Raw genomic sequence first — 23,360 nt, forward strand, 5'->3', positions numbered from 1 at the left:
GCGGCGATGTCGGGGATGGCGGCGGCGGTGGCGAGGGAGCGGGCAGCGGCTGCGGGAGCGGGGCGGCACAGCCACGCCGTGCCCTACCTGGGGCAGGACTTCGGGGTGCTGCGGCAGCAGTGCCTGCAGGAGGGGCGGCTCTTCCAGGACCCGTCCTTCCCCGCCGGCCCCGCTGCCCTCGGATATCAAGAGCTGGGGCCCAAGTCCTACAAGACACAGGGAGTCGTCTGGCGCAGACCCACGGTAGGGCGGGGGTAAGGTGGCGGGGGGGATGCTCGGTAGCATCGTTCAGCGGCATCACCGCCTCTTTCCACCTCACTTTCCTTTCCTGACCCCCGGCCCCGGTTTGATTTAACCCTGCGGGGCTGTGCCTGTGCTCTTTGCGCTCCCCTGTCTCCCCCTCTGGCTCGTTTCTCCGCTCCCAGACCTGCTCCCACAGCCTCCCCCGGCAGTACCGGGCGGCTGCAGGTGGCGGTGCGGCCGCACAGAGCCCCTGCGATGGGTATCGCTTTGCGCCGGGTCTGGGCTGGCCGGGGACCATTCTCCATCTGTAAAACCAGCAGCAACAAAGCCGTTTGTCTCTTCATCCTGAGCAATCCCGGGGGACAGAGTGCTTGTTGTGGGGCTGTCACTTCAGATGCATAACCCTTTCCGTTAGCAGAGATGAGTTGTTAGTGATGCGGAGGTTTCTTTCCGAGCTCTCGGTTAACCTGTGCTTGTGGCTACCGAAGCAGCCCTGTCTGGCCGCGGGAGCCATCCATAGGATCAGATGGATCCGGGGTGCCTGGATGTTTCTTAAAGGCCTTGAGGTAGTCAGTGGTGGGGAGGTAACAGCAAAGTGGTGTGTGCACATGTGTAGAAACACAGTGGACCTCCTGGCACATACTGTGAAGTGAGATGGCTGCCTGCAAGCTTTGGTCATTGTCCTCACCACTGTTCACATGTCTGGTGCCTGCACTCATTCCTGGCCTGCCCCATCTCTGCAGTGTTCATCTGCTATGGTCAACCCTTTGTTTAAACAAGTGGGGCTCTGATCCCACCCTTACCTGTGGATATGTGTAACAAGGGGCTTCTTTTGTTCCCAGGAGCTGTGTTCCAGCCCCCAGTTCATAGCTGGTGGAGCCACTCGCACAGACATCTGCCAAGGGGCATTAGGTAAGGTGGAGCAGAAAGCTGAGCTTCCTATGCAGGTGCTACCCCAGTAGCAGCCAGTTTATACTAAGCTGTACAGTAACTCACTCTGTAAATACATCCTGTTGAAACCTGCCACCTCTCTTTATATCAAATCAGACCTTCCTTGCCTCTCCTGGGCATTTGCTGGTAGGGACAGTATGTGTTTGGCCACTGAGCACAGCCTTGCTGTGTGCATTGAGCAGGGATGGCACAAATTGGTTTCCTGATTGCTTTTCTGATTGCTTTTAATTCCTTTCACATTCGCATCCATATGCCTGAGAGCAACCTGACTAACCTCTACTTCACCTGTGTGGTGAGGCATTTCTTTCCCATGGGAGGGAATTCCAGGAAGGACACCCTGAAACCTGGAAGCCCAAGGGGACAGCCAGAGGCAAGCGGTTTAAACTGGCTGTGTGTGCACAGTGCACAGTTATCCTGGTCTCAAAAACTCTCTCCTGCCTTGTCTGCCACAGTGTTTTTAGGCAAGTGCCTCCTCTCTCCTCCCAGAAGGCAGCTTGGAGGCTGTAAATGAATACAGCTGAGGGGATGCTCCAGGAGCTAAGATGGGGTAGAAGCAGTGAGGCTCCTATTTATCCTGTAATTGTAGGAAGAGGGTGAACACCCTCTTACCTAAAGATTAGACTGACAGTACAGCTGAGGGGAAGCCCTCGGAGTAGGGAAACATGACTAATACGTGCTGTGTGTTGTGACTTTGCAGCAGGGTTGGCAAAGGAATGGAGTTCTGTTTGTTTGCTTTTCATTGGCATAGTATTAGCCACGTTGCAGCTTCTTAGTTTCTAGTCCTGATGCTGCTATTTGTGTTTTCATGTCCAAAAATAGAACAAATAGGGAAGCTTATTTCATGTATTTTGTGCTTTTTCTTTCAGAAGTTGCTTAGGTTAGTGCTTTAATAACTAGATACAATTTGTGTAAAATGTCCTGACAATAAATAATACAGAGATTGTGAATTTAGTTCTCCTTGTGCCCCAGTAGCATCTGTGACATGGATTAGGCTCCAGTGTGTCACCAGCGAAGTCCTTGGCATGTCAGCAGCTTCCTTTGCGTGTTCTCTCTGTCTGGTATCATGTCTCCCACCACTACTGTTTTGGTATAAGGCATGCCCCAGTGTTTAACACACATGCCCTCTTTTTTTTATTGTGAATTTTTACTGCTCAAGAGTTGGTCAGCTTGAAAATAGAGTTTATTTTAATGCTATTTCAACATCTGGCATTTGTAGAGATCCTGGTTTCTGAAAGCACTTAGCTGCTTTCTGCAGCCAGATGTGGCAGCAGGAGCACTGGAACGAGAGATTTGTAACTTCATTTTCACGTTGTGGGATTGTTGTTGCTAGTGCCAAACCTTGATTTAAATTTATGAAAGTGATTGTTGCCTTAATGGTCTTTGGACCAGTCAGATGCTGTCACCAAAGGATATGAACTGACTCCCAGTTGTTTCAGGAGGCAAAAGAATACCATTTATATAGGAGGATGTTAGTGTTCCAGGTTGTATTACTGCTTTCACTATGACTAAGTACTGCAATGACTCACCCTGCTATCTTCTTGTGAATCTGGACAGAATTTTGCTATTGTCTGACAGTTTACTGGTTGAGTAACAATTGGATGCTGTTGATCTTTTCTCTGTATAGCTATTAAGTTACTAAGAGCCTATATTGAATCTCTTCCTTTTTATTATGTTGCTTTTTTCCATAGGAAACTTTTGCTTTTGTAGTCCTGTTTATCCTCCAAAGAGCTTGATGGCAAAGCAGCACACCTGCACCTACATGGAGTTTCATTGCTGTTGTTAAGCCTTTCAGAACATCTGAGAGTGCAACAGGGACTGATGAGGCATTCAAAGTGCATGTACCCATCACTGCTGCAACTGGTTTCTTGGCAGGTTACAGACCAAGCAGCCTGGCTGATGAGCAGTGGTACACACGTTCCTTTTAGTTCAAGAGTCTTTGGTCTGTGGGCCAGATGCAGCCTATACATTTGTTTCATTGTTTGACCTAGGTTATATGCATAAAAGGCATAGCTGATCATCAGGGCAGAAAAGGTGATCTCCTCCCCAAGGTGGCAGCTTGCTAAGTTGTTCCCGACACCAAAATGCTGCCCTTGGGCTTTGGATTATCCTCTGTTGTGGTCTTGCTCCTTTGTAGGAGAGAAACTTTTAAATTGATTATTTGGAGTTCATTTTGCAGTGTCAGATCTGAAGGTATTTGGCTCAGAATGACAGCACATGGGATGTGGTGACTCATGACAGCAGAGCAGAGGAACCAAAGCCACTGGGGAGAGGAAGCTTATTCACCCTTAACCGCCTTCTTTGGAGGGGATGTCACCATGGTATCACAACACTGGTGTGTACACAGTGCAGTAGCTCTGCTCTGCTGTTGAGACATAGGTGTCTCCTCCTTACATAAATATGTGTAGAAAAATAATGAATAGGATGAATTTGGAAAACTAGATGTATGGTTTTCCCATGCTGGCAACCACTCTGCTGTAAGTGGGTTGCTGCAGCATCATGCTTCTAACCAGAAAACTTCCTGGAGTCTCTGGTATTAATGTAAATGCATTGAGTAGTTGTTACTCTGTGAGTGTTTTAAAATGATTACATGTCTAGTGGGCTGATGTACGTTTTTCCTTCGACCCCATAGTCTCAGATGGGCTGTGCGCTGATCAGAAGAGCTTCCTTTTGCTTACAGTTCTTCAGGTGCTTCATGGGATACTTTGCTTGTGTTTGCTTTCCAGAATGTCAGTTTTAAGCCCTTATGGCTATTTTTGCCTTGCAATTGATTTTTTTTTTCAATGCTCTTGTTTATAGCTGGAGGTTCAGTAATGCAGAGGTAGACACAGAGAAATAGAACGTAAAACATTGACAACAGCAAAAAGGAAACATTAAAGGGAAAAAAAGAGCATTTGTCAATATAAATAAACTCACAGCCAGATAATACTCCCTTTCTTGATAACCGTGTTCTGCCTATTGTATTGTGCACTTGCAAAAGTTCTCCATGATAAACCTGGCTTTGCTAACACCCTTTTCAAATTCTTCATACAAGTAACTGTTCGATAGACTCCTCTTGGACTTTGCTTCTCTATCAAAGCAAAGTTACTGTCACAAGCTTTACGAAAGTACCAGTTCTTACAGTTAAGACTATTTGGTAGAGACCCTGCCTAGGCTTACTTAGTGCAGGCTAAAACTGCAAGTGTTATCACAAGATCTGTTCTCATCCAGGCTTTGACTTGTCACGTCTGCTTTTAGTGCTCAGTGTTCAGAAAGGAAGAGATGATGTCCTGGCTGTTGAGCACTTTTAAATGTGGAAACCAGAGGGTGGTGTGTCTCCTATATATGCTGCATCTGCCTTTTAATCTCAAGAAGACCTTGTCCAGAGTTGTGTGAGATAAGATCTGGGTTTGTCTGGCTCCAAATTCTCCTTGGAACTCAGTGTAAAGTTCAACAGAGAGATTTTCAACAAACTGTGCAGATTCTTTCTCTTCTTGTCTGTCTTAATGGAACAGCTAGAAAGTAAAGGAAATTCTTTAGGAATGTGCTTAGAGGTCTCTTGGGGGTGTTTCTCCTCCTTGAACCTCTGTGCTCATCTACAGGGGAAGTCTGACTCAAAAGATCTATTACAGCATTAAACGGTGTATGCTCTTATCTAGATGCCTGAGCAGCTTCTTGACCAAGACTTCCTGAGCTGCTGTGCTCGTGTTGAGTCGTTCCATTACCCTTTCTGTGCTGCTCTCTTCCTGCCCAGCCCCTGTCTTCTTTATGGAATAGAAAAGCTAACATCAGTTTGGAAGAAGGGTGGGACAGCTGCCCCCTGGGCCAGCCTTGCTACTGATTTAAATCAGCACAATTCTTATGAGGTTAGTAGCGCTAATGTGAGGGTTCCTTGGGGTGTTTGAGTTCGTCTGATCGAGCAAGGCTGTGCAATGTGAACTCTGGTTTATGCTGGAGGTTGAGCAATTGAGTGGGAAAAACACCTCCACAGCTGACTGCAAACAAGGAGCATAGAGCATTCCTTGGGCTGTTCCCACCCACCCTACAGAGCATGCACAAAGGGCCTTCAGCTCTGCATGCAGCTTTGTTGCCGAGTCCAAGGGTGGATGGTTTTGCTCAGCTGTGCCGTAGGACATTATAATGTGAGATTCTGAGGTTTTGAAACTGGTCTGCAATTTCACATCTTCCAACTTCTTTGCAATGTGAAAAGGGCCATGGGACAAATGTTGAGCTGCTGCTGGGGATCAGCTGAGAAAAGCGAGGGGCACCAAAGAGGGAATTGCAGGTTGCCTGTGTTCCTCCTAGAGCTCTCTGAGTGGTGATGGATTTGGGCCTGAGGGCAACCCTCAAAGAGCCACTTTAGAGTTAAATCTGCTTAAGAATTTCTCCCATTTGGATCCCAGCTTCTCACTTGTGAGCTTTTGCCCCTCCTTTCTCTAGGAGGTTGTATAGAGCCTGCTGCTTTGCTGGCTTTTAACTTGCTAGCAGCCATGGATGGCTTATGGCTCTTGAACCTGCAGTCCTATACATGCTGCAGGACCATTTTGTGGGATCTGATGTGTAATATCCACCTCCCCGTGTTCATAAAGCAAGGCAACAGCAGACCTGATAAAATGGGAACAGGGAGGTTTATGCTGGGCTATGGGAGATGAGATCAGCTGGATCATTATATCTCTGATCATCTTGCTAATGGGTTGCAGGAGGCCCCATGGCTGAGCAGGAAGGTAACCACTCTGCTAAACACTGGTTTCTGAAAATAAGTACAAAAAATAGAGGTGATGTTTATATAATTGTGCATCTCCTCAGTGTGGTAGGAGGTGGTGTGGAAAAACACTGTCCAGACAGCCTGGGGCACTAACGTGCAGGCGCTGTGTGTGCTGGCTCCATCCCAGGCAGGGTGAAGAGGTGTGTGGGACTAGGGAACAGTGCCTGCCTTCAGACCTTCCCTGACTCTCTGGTGACTAGTGCCAGAGATGAGATGTGGGATTAAACAGAGAGGTCTCAGCAAGAGGCTTCAGAGATGTATAAAGTGAAAGGAGCTCCTGTGTTGTAAGAGGCTGGCGAGGGACCTGAAAGGGAGCTTGTCCATGGGATAGGTCTCTGGATGGCAAGTCAGTAGATGTTTATTAAACATGGAGGAGGGAAACAGCCTATGTTTAAGGAGACAGTGTCCTTTTGAGGAGAAACCATGTCCATGAGTACCTGTGTGTGCCCACAGGCCCTGTTCTTTGCTTTTTCCCCAGCTGCTTCCTAACCTGCAGACACCCTATTGAATATCAAGTTTTCTTTCAAATAGTCCCAGCATGGGACTGTGTGTTGGTAGATCATAGAAAGCCTGCTTTTGCTTTTCTTTTAGTACTTTGGTTTAGAGGAAACTTGCCCTAGAGACGGTGGGTGTTTGTGTTCGTACATTTGATCTGTCTTAGAGGTAAGCTGATGGGAAGGATCATCTCACCACAGCAGACGTGGCTAGTGACTATAACGGATAAGCCCTGTGCAGTATACAAAAGCTAAAGAATAAAGTTTGAACAGTGAATAATGAACAATGTCTCTTTTCCCCTTTTTTTTCATTACAGGGGACTGTTGGCTCTTGGCCGCTATTGCCTCTCTCACCCTAAATGAAGAAATTCTGGCCCGTGTTGTTCCCAAAGACCAGAGCTTCCAGGATAAATATGCAGGAATTTTCCACTTCCAGGTAGGTGAAAAACAGCCTCCCCTTTGCCCTGTGCTGTTGGCCAGGAGACAGTGTGACTGGCTGTGTCTGTGTGCTGTTTGCTGGAACACTTTGAGGAACACCAAAGAGCCAGGCACAAAAACAGGCATCCAGGAAGGGTGATGGCTGAAGGAAGCAGACATCCATCAGCAGATCCAGCTGAGGACATGCATCCCTGGACAGGGTGGGCAAAGCTGGCTGCGAGGGGCATTGCTTCTCCTCTAGGAAGCAGGTGTTTGAATGTCCTGGTGACCTGAGCATGCAACATGGGGTGGTGACGAGCTGTTTGTGTTCTCTTGCAGTTCTGGCAGTATGGGGAGTGGTTGGATGTTGTGGTGGATGACCAGCTGCCCACCAAGAATGGGGAGCTGCTCTTCGTGCACTCAGCAGAGGGCAGCGAGTTCTGGAGCGCGCTGCTGGAGAAAGCCTATGCCAAGTGAGTTGAGGCCAGGGTTTTGTCCTGCTCCTATCTCCCAGTGCCTCTGCTTCCCCACAGCATCCTCACCTGCATAGACACATTTAAAAAGTCAACCTAATTTATTAGTCTTTACAACTTCTGGGTTACACCACAACTGCTTTAGTAAAGCTTTGCTGACAGATGCTTGGGACAAATAGACAAAAGTATTGATGCTAGCCAAGAAAAACTGCTCTTGTATCTTATGGCAGGGGTGTTCCTAGACAGTCTTCTGTCACTGGGGCTTGGAAAGCTTTGTTTCATGTGCTCTACATGCCTGTGAGGGCTTGCAGCTTCAGTTCTTCAGTGTGCAAAGCCCAGCAGTCCATGAGTTTAGGATTCTGTTCAAGGTGAACATGCTCTACATGCCTGTGAGGGCTCGCAGCTTCACTTCTTCAGTGTGCACAGCCCACCGGTCCATAAGTCCAGGTCTCCATTGAAGGTGAAGATGCACAAGTCTGAGTTTCTAGTTTTAGGATAGGCATGGAGGAATTCTGCCATCTAGCATTGCTATTTTCAGTTGACTTAAGAAATTTAGCTAATTATATCAGCTGAAAATCAGACCCATAATTGTTAAAGGGATTAAAAGCCTGCAGAACTATAGAGGCAAAATGTTGGGGTTTGATTTGTTGGAATAGTTTCCTTTTTGTCAAATAGTGTCCATGATTTTTGGCATTGATATGACTAAACCTACATCCTGTGTACATGATAGTATAACATTTATGCTGGGCTTTCCAAGGAGAGGTCTAAGAAACAAGGGAGGAGGTGTTCATAGCTGCTGGTGGTGCTGTTGAAAGTAGAAACACTGTGATAGTTGGCACAACTGAATGCCTCTCCAAGAGAAGAGAATAGGGAACCTGATGCTTGTATGTGTGAGAAGAGGAAAATGAGGAGCTTGATGGCTGTGTGTGTGTGTCCCCTTTTGTGCAGGCTGAATGGATCATATGAGTCTCTCTCTGGTGGCACCACCACTGAAGGCTTTGAGGACTTCACTGGAGGAATTGCAGAATGGTATGAGCTGCAGAAGGCACCACCCAACCTCTTCAGGATCATTCAGAAGGCACTTCAGAAAGGCTCTCTCCTTGGCTGTTCCATTGATGTGAGTTAGTGGGCTTGTTGCTGGACACTCTGCTCTTGCTGTGCTAGTAGGCAGCTGGGGGTGGACCCGTGCTCCATCTGCAGGTGGTACACAAAGGATGCTGGTCCCCTCTGCTGTGGTTCTCTGCTCTACTTTGTGTCTGGAGAATTTGACCAGAGAGTGTGACCCAGGCATGTGCCCTTCTGCAGGGTTAGGTTGAAATGTAGATTCATTAGTTTATGTGTTGCCTCCCCTGTGTGTCTTCCTCAAGACCTAGAGCTTTTGCTGTTTCATAGGTTGGTACTGGCCAATCATATAGGGAACTCATGAGGGGTCCTGATGTACATCTTTGTTCTTAAGAAAGCCTGTAGCTTGGCAGCAGGTTGCTACAGGCTGAATGGGTTTGGACAGAAACCTGCTGCTAATGGCTCCTGCAGTCTGATGCTCAGAGGTGGTAACCTCCATCCTGTCTGTAGCCTGTTTGTCAGACAAATTGTACCAAAACATTCCCAAAGCAGGAAGGCTCAGGCTGTTGCCAGGCTTTTAAAAGGCTTTATGGGAAAACATTCATCGGAAGCTGAACCTGTGAGAAGGAAAAGGAGCTTTGGCCCTGCCTGCAAGGATTCAGCATTGCTTGTGGCCTTACTGAAATGAGACAAAGCATTGTTAGTATGATAATCATCCTACTCCCAAATGAACATCTTAGTTATGTCTAAAGGGAAAGTGAATGATTTACAAGAACTCCATTTATAATATAAATATTATATATATATATAAATTTGTATTAGAAAACCTTTTTTAAGTTTCAGATATCCTTGTTTACAGATCACTCACATTCTGAAATGATGGGAAGGCAGTGACAGCCATATGTTTCACAGAGGGTTAAGCATTATAACAGCACAACGTCAGGCAGTCACTTTCTAAGAAGTGACTTTTCCCTGTAGTGCTTATAGGCCAGGCTGCCCAGGTATTGTAATGGCTGTGGAAAAGTGAGAGGGTGATATTCCTTCAGGTATGAATGGCATCCGAAGTGCAGCCTTTTCCCTTGCTCTCCTGCATGACCAGTCTAGGGTGGTGGTGCTGGGGAAAGGAAGGGGAACCTCCCACCCTACTGTGGAGTTGACCTCAAAGCAAAGGTCTTGGTGTGTGATCCCTGGGCAGCCTCAGGCTGGTTACCCCCTGTGTTCCTTCTGGCCCCTCGAGAGCCTGGAGCTCATCATGTGTATCCCCTTTGTACAGTGTTTGGTGTGGTGCATCCCCTCTCATGCATTTCCAAGTGTTTTGGAGCCAGAAAGGATCTCTGCTGTGGTGCAGGGCTTCTGACATACATCCCATGCCATAAATGTGGGCCCTAGGACTCCAACATCGCCACATGTGCTGCTGCCCCTATTCTGTCAAATGGATCACTCTCATTTCCTCTGTGCAGCAGCTAAACCATCCCTGCAGCCTCCCAGTGAGACTGGAACTCTTGGAGGGGGAATCCTGGATTCCCTGTGCGTGGGAAGGACGCTCCTTGACTTTCCTTGCTCTTCCAGATCACCAGTGCAGCAGAGTCGGAGGCAGTCACTACCCAGAAGCTGGTGAAGGGACACGCGTACTCGGTCACCGGGGCAGAGGAGGTAGGTGTGCTACCCCAGGGGGGCAAAATGCAGCAAGACTTGTGCGTGGTCCTGCCCAGTCACGAGCACATCTTCAGCACTGCAGATTGTTGAGCATCATGCGTTTGGCTGAATCGGGCTTTGAGTCTGTTCTCAATGAACTGAATTAGTTGGTGGTTTTTGGATAAAAACTTGACTTCTTTGGGGGTTTGAACAAAAAATATCCCTTTTTTTGGCCATAAGCACTGCTGTTTCCCAGTGAGCGGAGCCGTGGGAAGCTCAGCGCAGAGGGCACACTACCCTCTGCTGGTGACTGAGTCCTGCAGCATGTTTCTCTATAGCAGTCAGCACTGTACCGTAAAGCACAGCGGGATGTGCGAGAGATGTGCGCCAAGGAAAACAAACATTACTGTCCCTTCCATGCCTGCTGAATACCTTTCAGCAGGGTGCAGTGCTGGAGCACAGCGCGTCTGTCCAGCAGTATAGGCGAGAGTGAGACAAGTGCAAACAAAGGAAGCGGATCCAGGTGTCCTTCCATGTGTGCCATGCGGTTACTGCTCCACCAATTGTTCCTGTAGTGATTCCTGAAACTTCAGGGTGATGTGTAGAGAGATGCTGATGTGTTGCACTGAGGTGGATGCTCCAAACGGGCATATTCACCTGTGTGCATGTCATCCTCTAGCAGCAAAGAGGGACTTTGTTGACCTTAGTTCATAAAAAGCACAACTTAGCCAGGCTTTTCCTTTGGTGATCTGTGCAGGCTTTGTAGGGATGTTCATCATCAGGGACTGGGGTGTCATGTCTGGACTCTGTGCTGCTGCTCTATGCAGTTTTCTTGGCTTCGGGCTGTAGAGGTGCGCCAGCTCCTTCCTCAAATTAGTACCATGTGTTCCACATAAGTGCTGGGTGTTCCCATTGGAACTGGTACAGCTTTGCTTGGCCTGGCCTCCGTGTGTGCAGAGAGCAGCAGGTAACAAGCCAGGGCCTGGGGTGCAGTGTGAGGAGGTGCTGATGCTGCTGCACTGTGGGGCATTCATCAAAGGGGTTGTGGCCAGACCAAGAATCCCATCTACTTGTAATAGGTTCATCTTATATAGGGATGGGGAAAAGGCATCTGAATGTGAAAAGGCAAATCATACATGGATGATGACTTTAGAGAAGTGTCCCTTTGTACCTGCTTTTTAGCAGTCCTGTAGCAGCTTTACGTTCCCTTTGCTTAAAATCATATCAGAGATAGGTTGTTTAGTGGCACAAAACAGACGTTTTGGTTATCATGAGCTTTGATTTGTGCATGCTTTAAACCTTCTCTGGACAGGCTTGGGTGTGTGGAGCTCATTGAACATCAGTTTGGTTTCTTGTCTTTTGGACCAGATGAGTGCATACATTGTTAATGATACTTGCTCTGCCATGTTAATTCCCATAGAGAAGGTGGGATGGAGCACAGTGCCGAGTCCCTGGGTAACTCTCTGTGTACACTTCTGATCCCATCAGGTGAAATTCCGAGGAACTGTGCAGAAGCTGATCAGAATCAGAAATCCCTGGGGGGAAGTGGAGTGGACCGGGAAATGGAATGACAAGTGAGTCAATGGCTTGTACATTGCCAGGAGGCTTTTACTGCAGGGGTACAACCATGTTTCTGCTGTCATCTGTCTTCTCCCTGCCTTAGATTCCTCTGTAAGTCACATCTGGATGCGATGTTCACTCTGAGCTATTTCAAAGCAGCATCCCATCACTGCCATCTCCCATGTGGGCATCACAGTATGTGGCGTCCTTCATGCAAACATCTGCCTTCATGTAGCATTCAATGATTTGGTTGGTGATTCCTAGAAACCTTTCGGTAGTTTCTGCTTATTTAACAGCCTGGATTCAGTGGTGAGCTCCCTTGGATGTTTAAGAAGTGAAGTGTCTGATAGACCATGTATTTTAATTCTGCTATGGTTTGAGAGCTCTGGAGTTGCTCTCAGCTGGATATTGTGCAGTGTTACAGTCATGTGGAGCTGTAAGAAGGTGAAATCCTTGTGCCAGAACAGCTACATTGGGGTTAAGCTTCACCATACCCTCTAGCTGATGTGGGGTTGTCTTTCAGCTGCCCAAACTGGAGTGGTGTTGACCCTGAGGTGCGGGAGCGGCTGACCAGGAGGCATGAGGATGGGGAGTTCTGGTAAGTACCACTGGATTTGTGTGCAGGCAGGAGGGGATGTCTTTTCCTATGGTCTTTAGCATGCAAAGTAACCTCTCCCACAGCACTCTCCAATGTGAGTGAGCAAATTCCCCCCCAAATCCTAGTACAGGAGAGAAGGGGGATAGACCAGGTGGTTGTATGGGAAGCCAGACGTTGCCAGTGGCATTGCTTCCCACAGGATGGCGTTCAACGACTTCTTGAGGCATTACTCCCGCCTGGAGATCTGCAACCTGACTCCAGACACCCTGGCAAGCGACAAGTACAAGAAGTGGAGCCTGCTGAAGCTGGATGGGAATTGGAGGAGAGGAGCCACTGCGGGGGGATGCAGGAATTACCCAAGTAAGAGACACTGGGAAAACTTTTACTCATCCAGTATCTATAAGGATGCTGGGAAGGGACTTTTCATCAGGGACTGTAGTGATAGGACAAGGGGTAATGGGTTGAAACAGGGGAGGTTTAAATTTGATATAAGGAAGAAGTTCTTTACTGTAAGGGTGGTGAGGCACTGGAATGGGTTGCCCAGGGAGGTAGTGAATGCTCCATCCCTGGCAGTGTTCAAGGCCAGGTTGGACAGAGCCTTGGGTGATACTGTTTAGTGTGAGGTGTCCCTGCCCGTGGCAGTGGGGTTGGAACTAGATGACCTTAAGGTCCTTTCCAACCCAAACCATTCTGTGGTTCTATGATCCACTTGTACTTTCTCTAGGAGCTCCTGGGAGCTGCTTTGGGGTGGCCGATGGAGGAGGATGTACCTGGGATACCCAAGACTTGGGTCCAAGAAGTGCAAGTGGGAAATGTGGCTCCCTGATAGGGTCCAGTTGTGGCTGTAGAGGCTGGGGGGAGGTGTGTTCATTTTTCCTTCTCGCAGCTGATTTTGGAAGTCAGAGCCCCATGTGTTCTAGCTGACAGGTCTGTATCGGCACAGCTGCTTCCAAAGAAGCCTCTGAGCAGTTCACATACATCCTCTTTCCAGACACATTCTGGACGAACCCACAGTATTTAATCAAGCTGGAGGAAGAAGATGAGGACCCCGATGATCCTGAGAGGGGATGTACTTTCCTCATTGGCCTCATTCAGAAGCACCGGCGGAGGCAGAGGAAGATGGGAGAGGACATGCACACCATCGGCTTTGCGATTTATGAGGCAAGTTAAGGCAGTAGAGGTGCATGGGAGGAAATGGAAAGCCCTCTCTATAAATTGGGGTAGTGCATCAGAATTGGGGCAGGTTGAGTTAGACACCAGCTGCAGCAAGGGAAGTTCTGCTTAGATGTTTAGGAAATTATCCTCCATAAAACCAGCAGTCAAGCACAGGTACCCAGAGGATGGAATCTGCATTCATCATTATTATCATGGAGATGTTCAAACCTAGGCTGGACAAGGTCCTGAACAACGTCATTAACTTTGATAGTAGCCTTGCTTTGAGCAGTGGATTGGACTAGGTAACCTGCAGAGGCCCTTTCCCACCTATATTCCAGAATGGAGGAACAGAAAAGCTATTTAAAACATCAAGGTTAAAAGTGCAGAAATGTGGTCTCTACTTGTTAGGGCTGTGAACAGCAGAATGAGAGCAGTCATGGTAAGGATGTGACCATGGTAGGATGTGACCCTAGCTGGGATGCCTGCACTAGCTTGGGGAGTGTGAAACCAGCAGCAGAACCAGCCAAAACACCTGTAAAACCCTTGCAGGATGAAGACTCAGAGATGTTTATGGTGACTCCTGAAGCAGGATGCTTTGTGCAGAGCTGCAAAGCAGTGGTGCTTAACTGGCAGTGGAAATAGGCATAATGGTCTTGCCTGAGGGATGCTCTGTATCTGTAGGCAGTGTGTGCAGCTGCTTGCTTTCCCGGTGTCCCAGCTTTGGAAAAGCTTGTCAAAGAATCTGCTCCCTGTAGGCAAATGAAGTATAAAACAAAGCTAGGTCTCCTGAAGATGTAAGGAAATGAAGAGCTGCATTATTGTCTTGCCCAGATGGTGGAGAGCTTGGAGGGGTGGGAGGATGAAAGACAAGGGGGGAAGAAACAGTTGGGAAACTGAATCTCCAGAAGATATCACTGTGGGCTGCAGGGTGGAGGGGGCCAGCAGGGAACCATGACCCTGGCTGTGCCTGTGCCAGGCTGTGCTCATGCTGCCTCCAGGAGGGATCTGGGAAGCTGAGCAGTCAGCATTGGGTGACATGGGCTCAGTGTTCACTTCCCCTCTAGCAGAGTCTTTTTATCAAGAGCATGGATGTTACCTGCTACCCAGTGGTGAAAAGGAGTAGCCTTGGAGCTGATTCAACCAGCAGATAACTCACTCTCCTTTTCTTCTTGCAGGTGCCCCCAGAGGTATGTAGCATGCACTGGTGGTCACGATGCAGAGCTGGGCTGAATGGCTTGTGGGAAGAAACAGTTCAGAGGATCCTCCTTCACTGCAGGACAATACTGGCTGTACAGTCCAAAGTTTGAGTCCATTTATTCCAGATGGGGCCTTAAGCCCATTATGCATTTTCAGGGTGCCTTGGGTTGGGATAAGAACAGTCTGCACTGCGGAAACTCACCAGAGCTGATCTTCCATGGGTCTTCTCCCATCCCAGACCCATGCTTGCTGCCCCAAAGTACAGCTGCTTTCCTCCAGTTTGCAGAGGTTATTTGACACACAACGAGTATTCCAAGGAGGTGTTTTATTCTCATTTCCCTGAGCATTCTTTATTGGTTTCTCTCTGTTTCTACCTGCAGGTAGCTAACCATATGCCCTGGGGATGAGAGAGGTGTGCAGTGCAGTGATACCTACGCAATATGAAGCAGGGCTGCAGACACCTCTGAGCTGTTGCTCCTCAGAGGAGACAGTGAGGTTGAGCCTGTGTAACCTCAGAGCAGCTGGGGCACCTTGCAGTGCTGCAGGCTATGCTCAAACCAGCTGCTCTTATGTAAAATGTGGTTTCATCAGGAGAGGAAATGGTGCTACTGGTTGATTGAACTTCTTATGTACCTTCTGAACGCCTGTCAGCTGCTCAGCTTGGCACCATAGTGGTCCAAAAGCCTTATTTCCATAAAAAAGACTCCAGCTACAATCCCATGACTTTTCCCCAAAAGGTGGAATTTCTCTCCCACTGTGGCAATGGGTCTTACAGGTATCTGAATGCTCAAAAATCCAAGAGGATGGGAAGCGGTAGGTCTGTGAGCCTGATGTTTGCTTCTAGAGCTGAGATAACCCACCTGTAAGACCCTGTGCAGGAGAGTTTGTTCTGAAACATGTTGCACAGCTTTGATACTGCATAGTCTATTGTTCTTGAGCCCTCCATAAACTGGCTCTCTGCTTTAAGGTAGCCTGGCCTGTGAGGCAAGAGCTGAGCTTACAGGGTCCTGGTGGCACCAGTTTGGGGACCAGAGCGATGGGTGGCATCTCACTGTACAGAAAACCAGGTGGTAAAGAACTTGGCAAATGTCTTCACACATCCATCACCATCTGCAAAACATAAGCCTGACCTGAATGGCTTATTGAGATGATCTGCAGAGCAGAGCTGCAGCTCAGGAGTACCATGGTGGGGTGCAGCAACCCCTTTCTCTTCCTTCACTCACTTCTGTTGAAGCCACATAGCTAATTGCCATATCTATTGTATTGTTAATCTGTAATGCAAATACATGCAAATCATGGGGGGATTTCTCTCTTTCTTTGCTTTTCCCCAAGTTTTCAGGCCAGACAAACATTCATCTGAGCAAAAACTTCTTCCTGACCAACAAAGCAAGGGAAAAATCAAACACCTTTATCAACCTCCGAGAAGTGCTGAACCGGTTCAAGCTCCCTGCAGGGGAATACATCATCGTACCCTCAACCTTTGAGCCCAACAAGAATGGGGATTTCTGCCTGCGAGTCTTCTCAGAGAAGAATGCCGACTCCATGTATGTAGCTCTTTCCTAACCTGAAACTCGAAGGAAGAGCAACAGAAAAGGGACTTGATTTTTAATACCGGTTTCTTCATCTTTCTAGGGTTATAGATGATGAAATTGAGGCCAGTTTTGAAGAGGTATGTCTTAGTTTAAAGCACTTCAGTTGATTTTGTCATAAATAAGTGGGGTTGGAGTGTGTCTGTTCCCTGTGCAGGGCAATGGTTTTCCCTAGGCATTATGAAGAACTGTTGTCCTGCTCTGGAAGGAGATGTGTCAATATCCATAGTTGAAATGGAAACATCACAAGTAGTAATGGAAACACATGTTGTCCTTTATGCAGAGTGGTGAGCTTGGGTGGGCTTCCCAGGAAGAGGGATCAGGTACTGTCAGCAGAGGTGGCAGGAGCCACACAAAATTAGCTCCCTTTGCTCCCCAGACATCTGGGAGTGCAGCCCTTTACCTATAGGGGTGTTTTGATGTGATATTGTTTCCATAAGTGGTGGTTCCATATGTTTAGACTTGCTGGAGCTGAGGGTGGTGATTTCCCCCCCCCCAGGATGAGAACTCATGTTTTGCTTCCTTTGCTTTAAATTAAGACGTGGTCCAATAGTTAACAGTAGCCATAATGAAGTTCTGGATTCGGTAGTGATTGTTTTTAATTGAATAAATTTTAATTTCACAAGGAATTTTAAATTCTGAATTCCTGCAGTATTTGCTGTGCCAGCATTTTGAAAGAATGAAAATAAAACTGCTTTAAATCAAAGCGAATGTACTCTGTACCTTCAACTTTGCCATTTAAATCGTGTTTGACTAGAGGCAAGGAAATGCATTAAGTCCTTCTCAAGCACATTTCCTCCTTTCCGTATTCTCTGTTTCTCTCTTGTAGACTGAGATCAGTGAAGATGACATCGAGCCCAGCTTTAAAAAGCTTTTTGCACAGCTAGCAGGGAGTGTGAGTGTTCTTCTGTTGACGTCTTACTGGTAGCGTGAATGAGTGGGTAAGAGAAATGCCTCCCCCGGGATGGAGTTTAATCCTTGTGCTGACTCAGATCTCAAGCATGTGCATAATTGTGCATGCAAAGATGTGTGTAGTTGCCCATCTGCTTACACAACAGGTTTGTGAGCGCTCCTGGCAAGCAGTCTTTGCTCTCTTTGAACTTCAGGCTCAGCTTTTATCTCTGTGGGTCCCTAATTCTGTCCTTTGGGCAGAGCATTTGGTGGATGAGGGTGAGGGCTGGGCTGTGCCTTCTCCCCAGGCTGCTCTCACCTGCCTGAGGGCTCAGTGTGCTGATCCCTGGGAACTGGAGGTGCTCCTGGGAATGGGAGGTGGGGAGAGCTTACCCTGATTGCATTTCCATCCAAGGGAAATTAACTCCAAGGGGTGTTTGAACTTGGCCACCTCGCCCAAAGGAGTCAGAGGCTGCTGATGGGATAGATTCACTGCGGCTCACAGTGAAAACCTCTCTCTTTCCACAGGATGCAGAGATCTCCGCCTTCGAACTGCGCAACATCTTGAATAAGGTCCTGGCTAAACGTAAGTCCCTTTTCCATCGGCAGCTTTGGTTGGCCAGCAGCAGGCTTCCAGCATGGCTGTGAGAGCACAGAGCACACCATTGACCTGGGCAGAGCAAAACCCTGGGCTCTGCCACAGCCCTGCAGCTTGGGCCATATGGCCACAGCCATGTGCTCTCTCTGCTGCTGCGGGGGGCTGCAGATACACTGGAGCTGAAGCTGTATTTAACAGGATGCGTGCTTTGGCAGCATGCATATGGGTGCCTTTTATCCCTGCATCTGCTACTGGGAATTGGTTGCCAGGAAGATGGATGGATTTGATTAATGCTTTATAATGATCCAGAGAAGGTGTTGCTGCTGCTTTAGTATTGAACCAGTCAGAATTCAAACTAGCCAGCCAGACAAGCCCAGCCAATGGTCTGGGGTGACCCTGAGGAGGAGGAGAAGGAACTTTGAAACTCTGAGCTTCTTTCTCTGTGTAGTAATTCAGAGGTTGGCTCTGCATTGTTTTCCCTTCCATTAAACAGTGCTCAAGAAACAAGTTCCTCTTTAAATCTTAGCCTGGTAGCCAGGACTATGTTGTGTGTCTGTGTGCACCAGCTGGTTAGCAATGGTGTATTGCTGGTTACCATGCTTGATGTTCATCTGTTGCATGAAGCTACTTGCCACTGATGTCTGTAGGTCAGAAGTCCATGTTCCCCTCAAAAGCCTATCCTTGTCCTTTGCAGGCAGACAATAGGGGCAGGAAAGTTTCATCTCCATCCCTTGCTTCTGCAGCACACCTACAAACTAAACTAACTGGGCTGTTTGCTTGGAGAAACATCACAGCTAGCATTCACCCTAAGCCTCTTTGGTTGCAAAGGAAGCCACTGATGACACAGAGCAAATAAGGGCTTATGCATATAGGGCTCGTGAGCTATTTAGGAGGGTGCTGTGGTACAGCATGCACTGATAATCCTTCTGCTCTTTCTTTACAGGCCAGGATATTAAATCTGATGGCTTTAGTATTGAGACATGCAAAATAATGGTTGACCTGTTAGATGTATCCTTTGAGGCTGTTCCTAGGTGGTACTCTTCTGCCTGTGCTGAAGAAAGTGATCTGCCTTTGCAGTGGTGGGTCCATACTGATGTACTGCTAATGACTCCTGAGGTGGAGAAGCTGGGTTTACCCTGGCTCTCCTGGATAAAAACAGTAGCCCTTGCTGTTAGTGCTGCTCATGGCACATGCATTCTCCCATTATCAAGCAGGACAATCTGCTTTGAGGTCTACCCTGTTACATGTTCTGGTTTAGCTGGGGACAAACTGATGTTTGTGTGGGGAAAAGGCACCTGGCTCTCAGCACAGTGTGGCTGTAGAGTTGGAACATGGACATCCGGGTGTATCTCACTGCTCTGTTGTATGCTGGAGTTGGTAAGGGCATTATAAAGCTGTGAGGACTTAGCAAATAGAATATGAGGAGGCAAATACAGGAAGCAGAGACTTGTTGAATTTTAGGAGCTTTTTTCCCCTAAGAAAAGGGCACAAGTGTGGGATGGAGGATCAAGTCTAAGAATAGTTGTGTTCAGCTTCTCTGTGCAGTGGGAGTTGAATTGCATAGTTGGGAAAAGGGAAACTTACCAAAGCAATGCTCTGCTGTAATTTGTTGTAAATCCAGCAGTCTACAGGGACTCCTTAGCGGGTTTTGGGAGCGATGCCATGACCAGGTTCTTTTGTTAGCTCTTTGTGCAGGTTCAAATAGCAGGCTTGGTCGTGCCTTTTCCTGTTTATAAGCCAGACTTAGGACTCATGCTTCTTTAACTGCAGGTGTTGATCCAACTGTGCAGAATAAAATGGCATCATCTTGGTGTATAATACATGTATTGGGAATCTAGGGGTACCAAAATACCAAAGAAGGTGCTTGTGAACAGTTTAACCTGAATCAGTCATCTTGCTGTTTTAGAAAGACATCCTAGGCAACAACTGTGCATTCGACAGGATGAGTCCTTCAGAGGGGACCTGCATCCTTTTCTTAACTGTAGTTATCTTGTTTAAAGTATTAAGTCACTACTGCCTATGTCAGTAAAGCCAGCACAGGAAGGGGAAACCCCTTTTTCTTTGCTCCAAAGACATTCCCTTAACTCAGAGAAGAATGATGGGAGTGGTAAACTGGGCCTGAAGGAGTTCCACACCCTCTGGACAAAGATTCAGAGATACCAGGTAAGGTGCAACCTTCTTGGGCGGTGCAATCAGATACAGAGGTGGCTGTAGACCGGTTTGCTTCAGACAATGCATACAGTCATGCATCCCAGAGCAGGGACTCTTTCTACTCACCGTGCATTTGTGTTCTCAGTCTCCCAGGTTTTGTCCCTTGGAATCTTGGGGGGTGACTTCTTGTCCTTAGGTGAAGGGGCTGAAGGAGAGGCTGCTCCCTTCCTGCCTTTGAGTGGTTTCTGTTTTAACTCAGGTCCAAGCATGTTGAGCCTTTCCACTTAAGAGAGCAAGTTTAGTGTCAGCCTTGCTGCTTTGATGGGGATAGAGCCATTTGGCACAGGTATCCAAGGAGTTCTCCGGAGTCTTTATCTGCTTTGGCTGCTGCCTTAAAATGAGTTTCTAAACCCCTAACTGGGAGATAAGTGTAGTTCTTCAGACCAGTGTTGGAAATATTCCTAAGTAACATGTGGGCTGTGTTTCAAAATGTTTCACTTTCTGATCAAAGCCAAATCACACTCTGAATTATCCTCAAGTTTTGACTTTGGGTTTTGTGTTCCACAGAAAATTTACAGGGAAATTGACATGGATCGATCTGGTACCATGAGTTCCTATGAGATGAGGAGAGCGCTGGAAACAGCAGGTATTTCTATTGGTCTGTCCCGTTTTAGGGTCTATCAGTTTCAGACTGGGTTGATAGCTGCTCTTAGTTTCCTGTGTATCACTTGTAAGCTGTAGTTCCAGACCTGGAAGGCTGCTGTCAATGTAGCTGCTCAGCCTGGGCTCTTGGCTTTGTATGGCAGTCTCTTGCCATGCAGGCACACTAAGAGCATCTCAAAGGAGTGACAGGTTTGCAGTTATTGTCTTCCGTGACCAGCTTTTGGAGAAGCACAACATGGTCTTGTACCAGCAGACTGCTGTTTTTCAGTGAGTGTTTCTGGCTGTATTGGGTGTTTGGCATAAGCCTTGTAAAACCAGGCTACTGTGACCTAGAGAAGGGAAGTGGCTTGACCAAAGGGTGATGCTCACAAGAGCATCATTAAGAACTACTGCAACCACTGTTGCAAATCTGAGTTACAATGGTGAGAAGGAGATGGAGGATATCTCAGAGCCATATGATCTCAAATTAACTTCCCGATCTGGGGCCATCTTAATGCCCACATTAGGGATCTCTGGAGATTTCCCTTCTTGGCACCACGTAAGATGAGCATCTTTTTGTGCCAAAGTTGAGATACTCTTTGTAGATAAGAGACCCATCTGCCTGCAGGAAGCCAATGCTTTGTCTGGGATCTCTGTGGGCTGATTTTGGCATCCACTTTGTTATACAGGGAAGGACCATGAGTTAGAACAATTGGATGTGTCCCCTGGGAAACAGGAGTATACAAGTATGGGAGCACATGCAGCAGGAAGAACTCATGTAATTTAGTCAGCTCTAAATAACTCCCAATACAGAAAGGGTCCCTGGGAATCTCCCAAGCAGAGTCAATATTCCTTAAAATTAGAGAATTTAACCAAAAGTAGCTAATTGAATTTTTGTCAGTGTGTAAGGTTGGGGCTTTGCTGGGGAGAGCTTTTGTGTGTTTTGTTTCTTCTTACCTTTTATATCCTTGCCATTGTATTTTTAGGGTTCAAATTAAACTGCAAGTTACATCAAATCATTGTGGCTCGTTTTGCTGATGAAGACCTCATCATTGACTTTGATAACTTCATCCGGTGTTTGATTCGGCTGGAAACACTGTTCAGTGAGTGCATGCTTTATCACTAGACAGACACTATTGCTTTGTGTTTTCAAGTCCAGGATAAGCTATTCAGAAAACTTTGTGCTGGATCCAAGGCAACTTCAAGGCTGAGCTATAAATCCAGCAACCCCAGTGTGCATGATCCTCCTAGATCTAGGAATCGGCCTTTTAGGCCAGACTGCTGGAGTCAGCCAGTCCTTCATGCAAACAGCTAAATGTTAGCTTTAAAAAAAGATCTAAACACTTACAGGTTGACTAATACTACTGAATGAGTTATTGAAAGTGTTCAGTCTCATTCTTGCACATGAGCAGGTGATGACTTTAAAGTGTTTCTTTCTGGTTTGGGGTGTAGATCATTGTCATAGTTAAGGCTCTGGGACTAAATTGCCTTTTGAATCTGAAGCGTAAGGATGGGGCAGGCTTTCCAATTAGTTCCTATATTCATCCTTGTCTGTCATCTCTCTCCTATCACAGAAATGTTTAGGAAGCTGGATACTGAGAAAACTGGAACAATTGAATTGAACCTTGTTAATGTAAGTTCATTCAGCTCTAAATTGTTCTCTGCTCTTTTTGGGTGGGGAAGGCTGTAAAGAGTAGAGCCTGTCCTGCTCCATTCTAACTGATCATATGGATTCATGTAAATGCTAGATTTATATAGCTTGTGTATCTGCAAGCAGCCTCAACAAAGGTTACCCATTTTAAAACATACCAATATCCCTATCCCTATTTTCTCTAACAAACCAATTTGAACCCAAAGGCACTCATCCCTTGCAGTGATTCTGACTGATGTGTATGAAGGCTTCTTCGCTGCCTTTTCTGTCAACAGCAGGGTAAAATGCAGGTGCAGTAGTGACTCACAGTATTGACCATATCTGCTGCTTTCTGTACCATGTCTGCCCTGGAGCAAGGACTAAGTTTGGAGAAATACACTTTCCTGCATGTCTTTGACTTGCTTATTACCCAAACATAACTCATGTCTGGACCTAAATAAGGAATGAGCAAATCATCCCAAAACCCTTCTGACTTAAATGAGAGATAAATTTAAATCATTCAGGAAAGATCCTAAAATGACTTTAGTAAGAACAGATTTTCTTCCTCATGCTAGAAATGGGAACATTCATATTTGCTGAGGTATTTGTACTAAATTTAACCTTTGGCCATTCTCCTCTCTCATTACAGTGGCTGTGCTTTACTGTCATTTGAGGCACCAACATCAGCTTAAGAAAGCTCAAAAAGAGCAACATCAGGTGAAGATAACTGAGCAAAGATACAAGTAATATCCTAAAGTGAATGTGCCTTAACTTATACAGACAACTTTTGCACACATTTATAAGAACGAAACTGTTCTACTTCAACAGAAGTATCTGCAACCCCATTTTTAAGGGCCTGGCAGTTTTTAGTATTATATAACCTCTGTATAAAAACTTTAGTATAAAGCCTCAGTGCTCTGCTACTATCTCTGGATTTAAGGTGTTTTACATGACTTCTGGAAGAAAGCTTATAGCTTGACAATCCGGTTTAAGAAGTGGGTTTTGTATAACAGTTTCACTCCTGCGTATCTAAAACTGGAAAAGGGATAGCATTGCATGTGTGACCACAGGCATTTAGGGATTTCTTGTATACTTCCTGTTCAAGCTCGGCATTACTCTGATGAAATATTCCTTGAAGAATTTGAGTAGCAAGTATGTTTGATCAATCTGAAGGACAAGTCTTTCCCTCCTGCCCATTTATGTGCCTGTAGCAGGAAGCTGCAACCAGACTCTTGCAAGAGAAAGCCCATGCTCTCAGGTGGAATCTTGAGTTCCTGTTTCTTATTTATCTTCCTTTGAACTGTAAGAAAGTATTTAAATAAAAACAGTAGAA

At 46.8% G+C, this 23,360-nt stretch overlaps 1 protein-coding gene across 1 annotated transcript; it reads left to right on the forward strand.

Moving 5' to 3' along the window:
• The first annotated feature begins 6 nt into the window (after positions 1 to 6).
• LOC101869393 (calpain-2 catalytic subunit) lies at positions 7 to 23,360 on the forward strand. The gene is made up of 21 exons (XM_034060968.1): positions 7 to 243; positions 1,086 to 1,155; positions 6,747 to 6,865; positions 7,186 to 7,319; positions 8,268 to 8,436; positions 9,951 to 10,034; positions 11,505 to 11,590; positions 12,100 to 12,174; positions 12,374 to 12,534; positions 13,166 to 13,335; positions 14,505 to 14,516; positions 15,859 to 16,070; positions 16,159 to 16,195; positions 16,945 to 17,010; positions 17,535 to 17,592; positions 18,548 to 18,612; positions 19,699 to 19,767; positions 20,323 to 20,401; positions 21,384 to 21,500; positions 21,972 to 22,030; positions 22,677 to 23,360. The coding sequence occupies exons 1-21, from the start codon at positions 7 to 9 to the stop codon at positions 22,698 to 22,700; spliced, it is 2,103 nt and encodes a 700-aa protein (XP_033916859.1). The 3' UTR covers positions 22,701 to 23,360.

The sequence above is a fragment of the Melopsittacus undulatus genome, chromosome 3 (genome assembly GCF_012275295.1).
Source record: "Melopsittacus undulatus isolate bMelUnd1 chromosome 3, bMelUnd1.mat.Z, whole genome shotgun sequence".
NCBI classification, from domain to species: domain Eukaryota; kingdom Metazoa; phylum Chordata; class Aves; order Psittaciformes; family Psittaculidae; genus Melopsittacus; species Melopsittacus undulatus.

Coding starts and splice junctions, on each gene's coding strand:
- LOC101869393 (XM_034060968.1), top strand. CDS start 7: ATGTCGGGGATGGCGGCGGCGGTGGCGAGGGAGCGGGCAGCGGCTGCG. Junction 17,593..18,547: donor GAATAAGGTCCTGGCTAAAC/GTAAGTCCCTTT, acceptor CTTTCTTTACAG/GCCAGGATATTAAATCTGAT. Junction 21,501..21,971: donor TCGGCTGGAAACACTGTTCA/GTGAGTGCATGC, acceptor CTCCTATCACAG/AAATGTTTAGGAAGCTGGAT.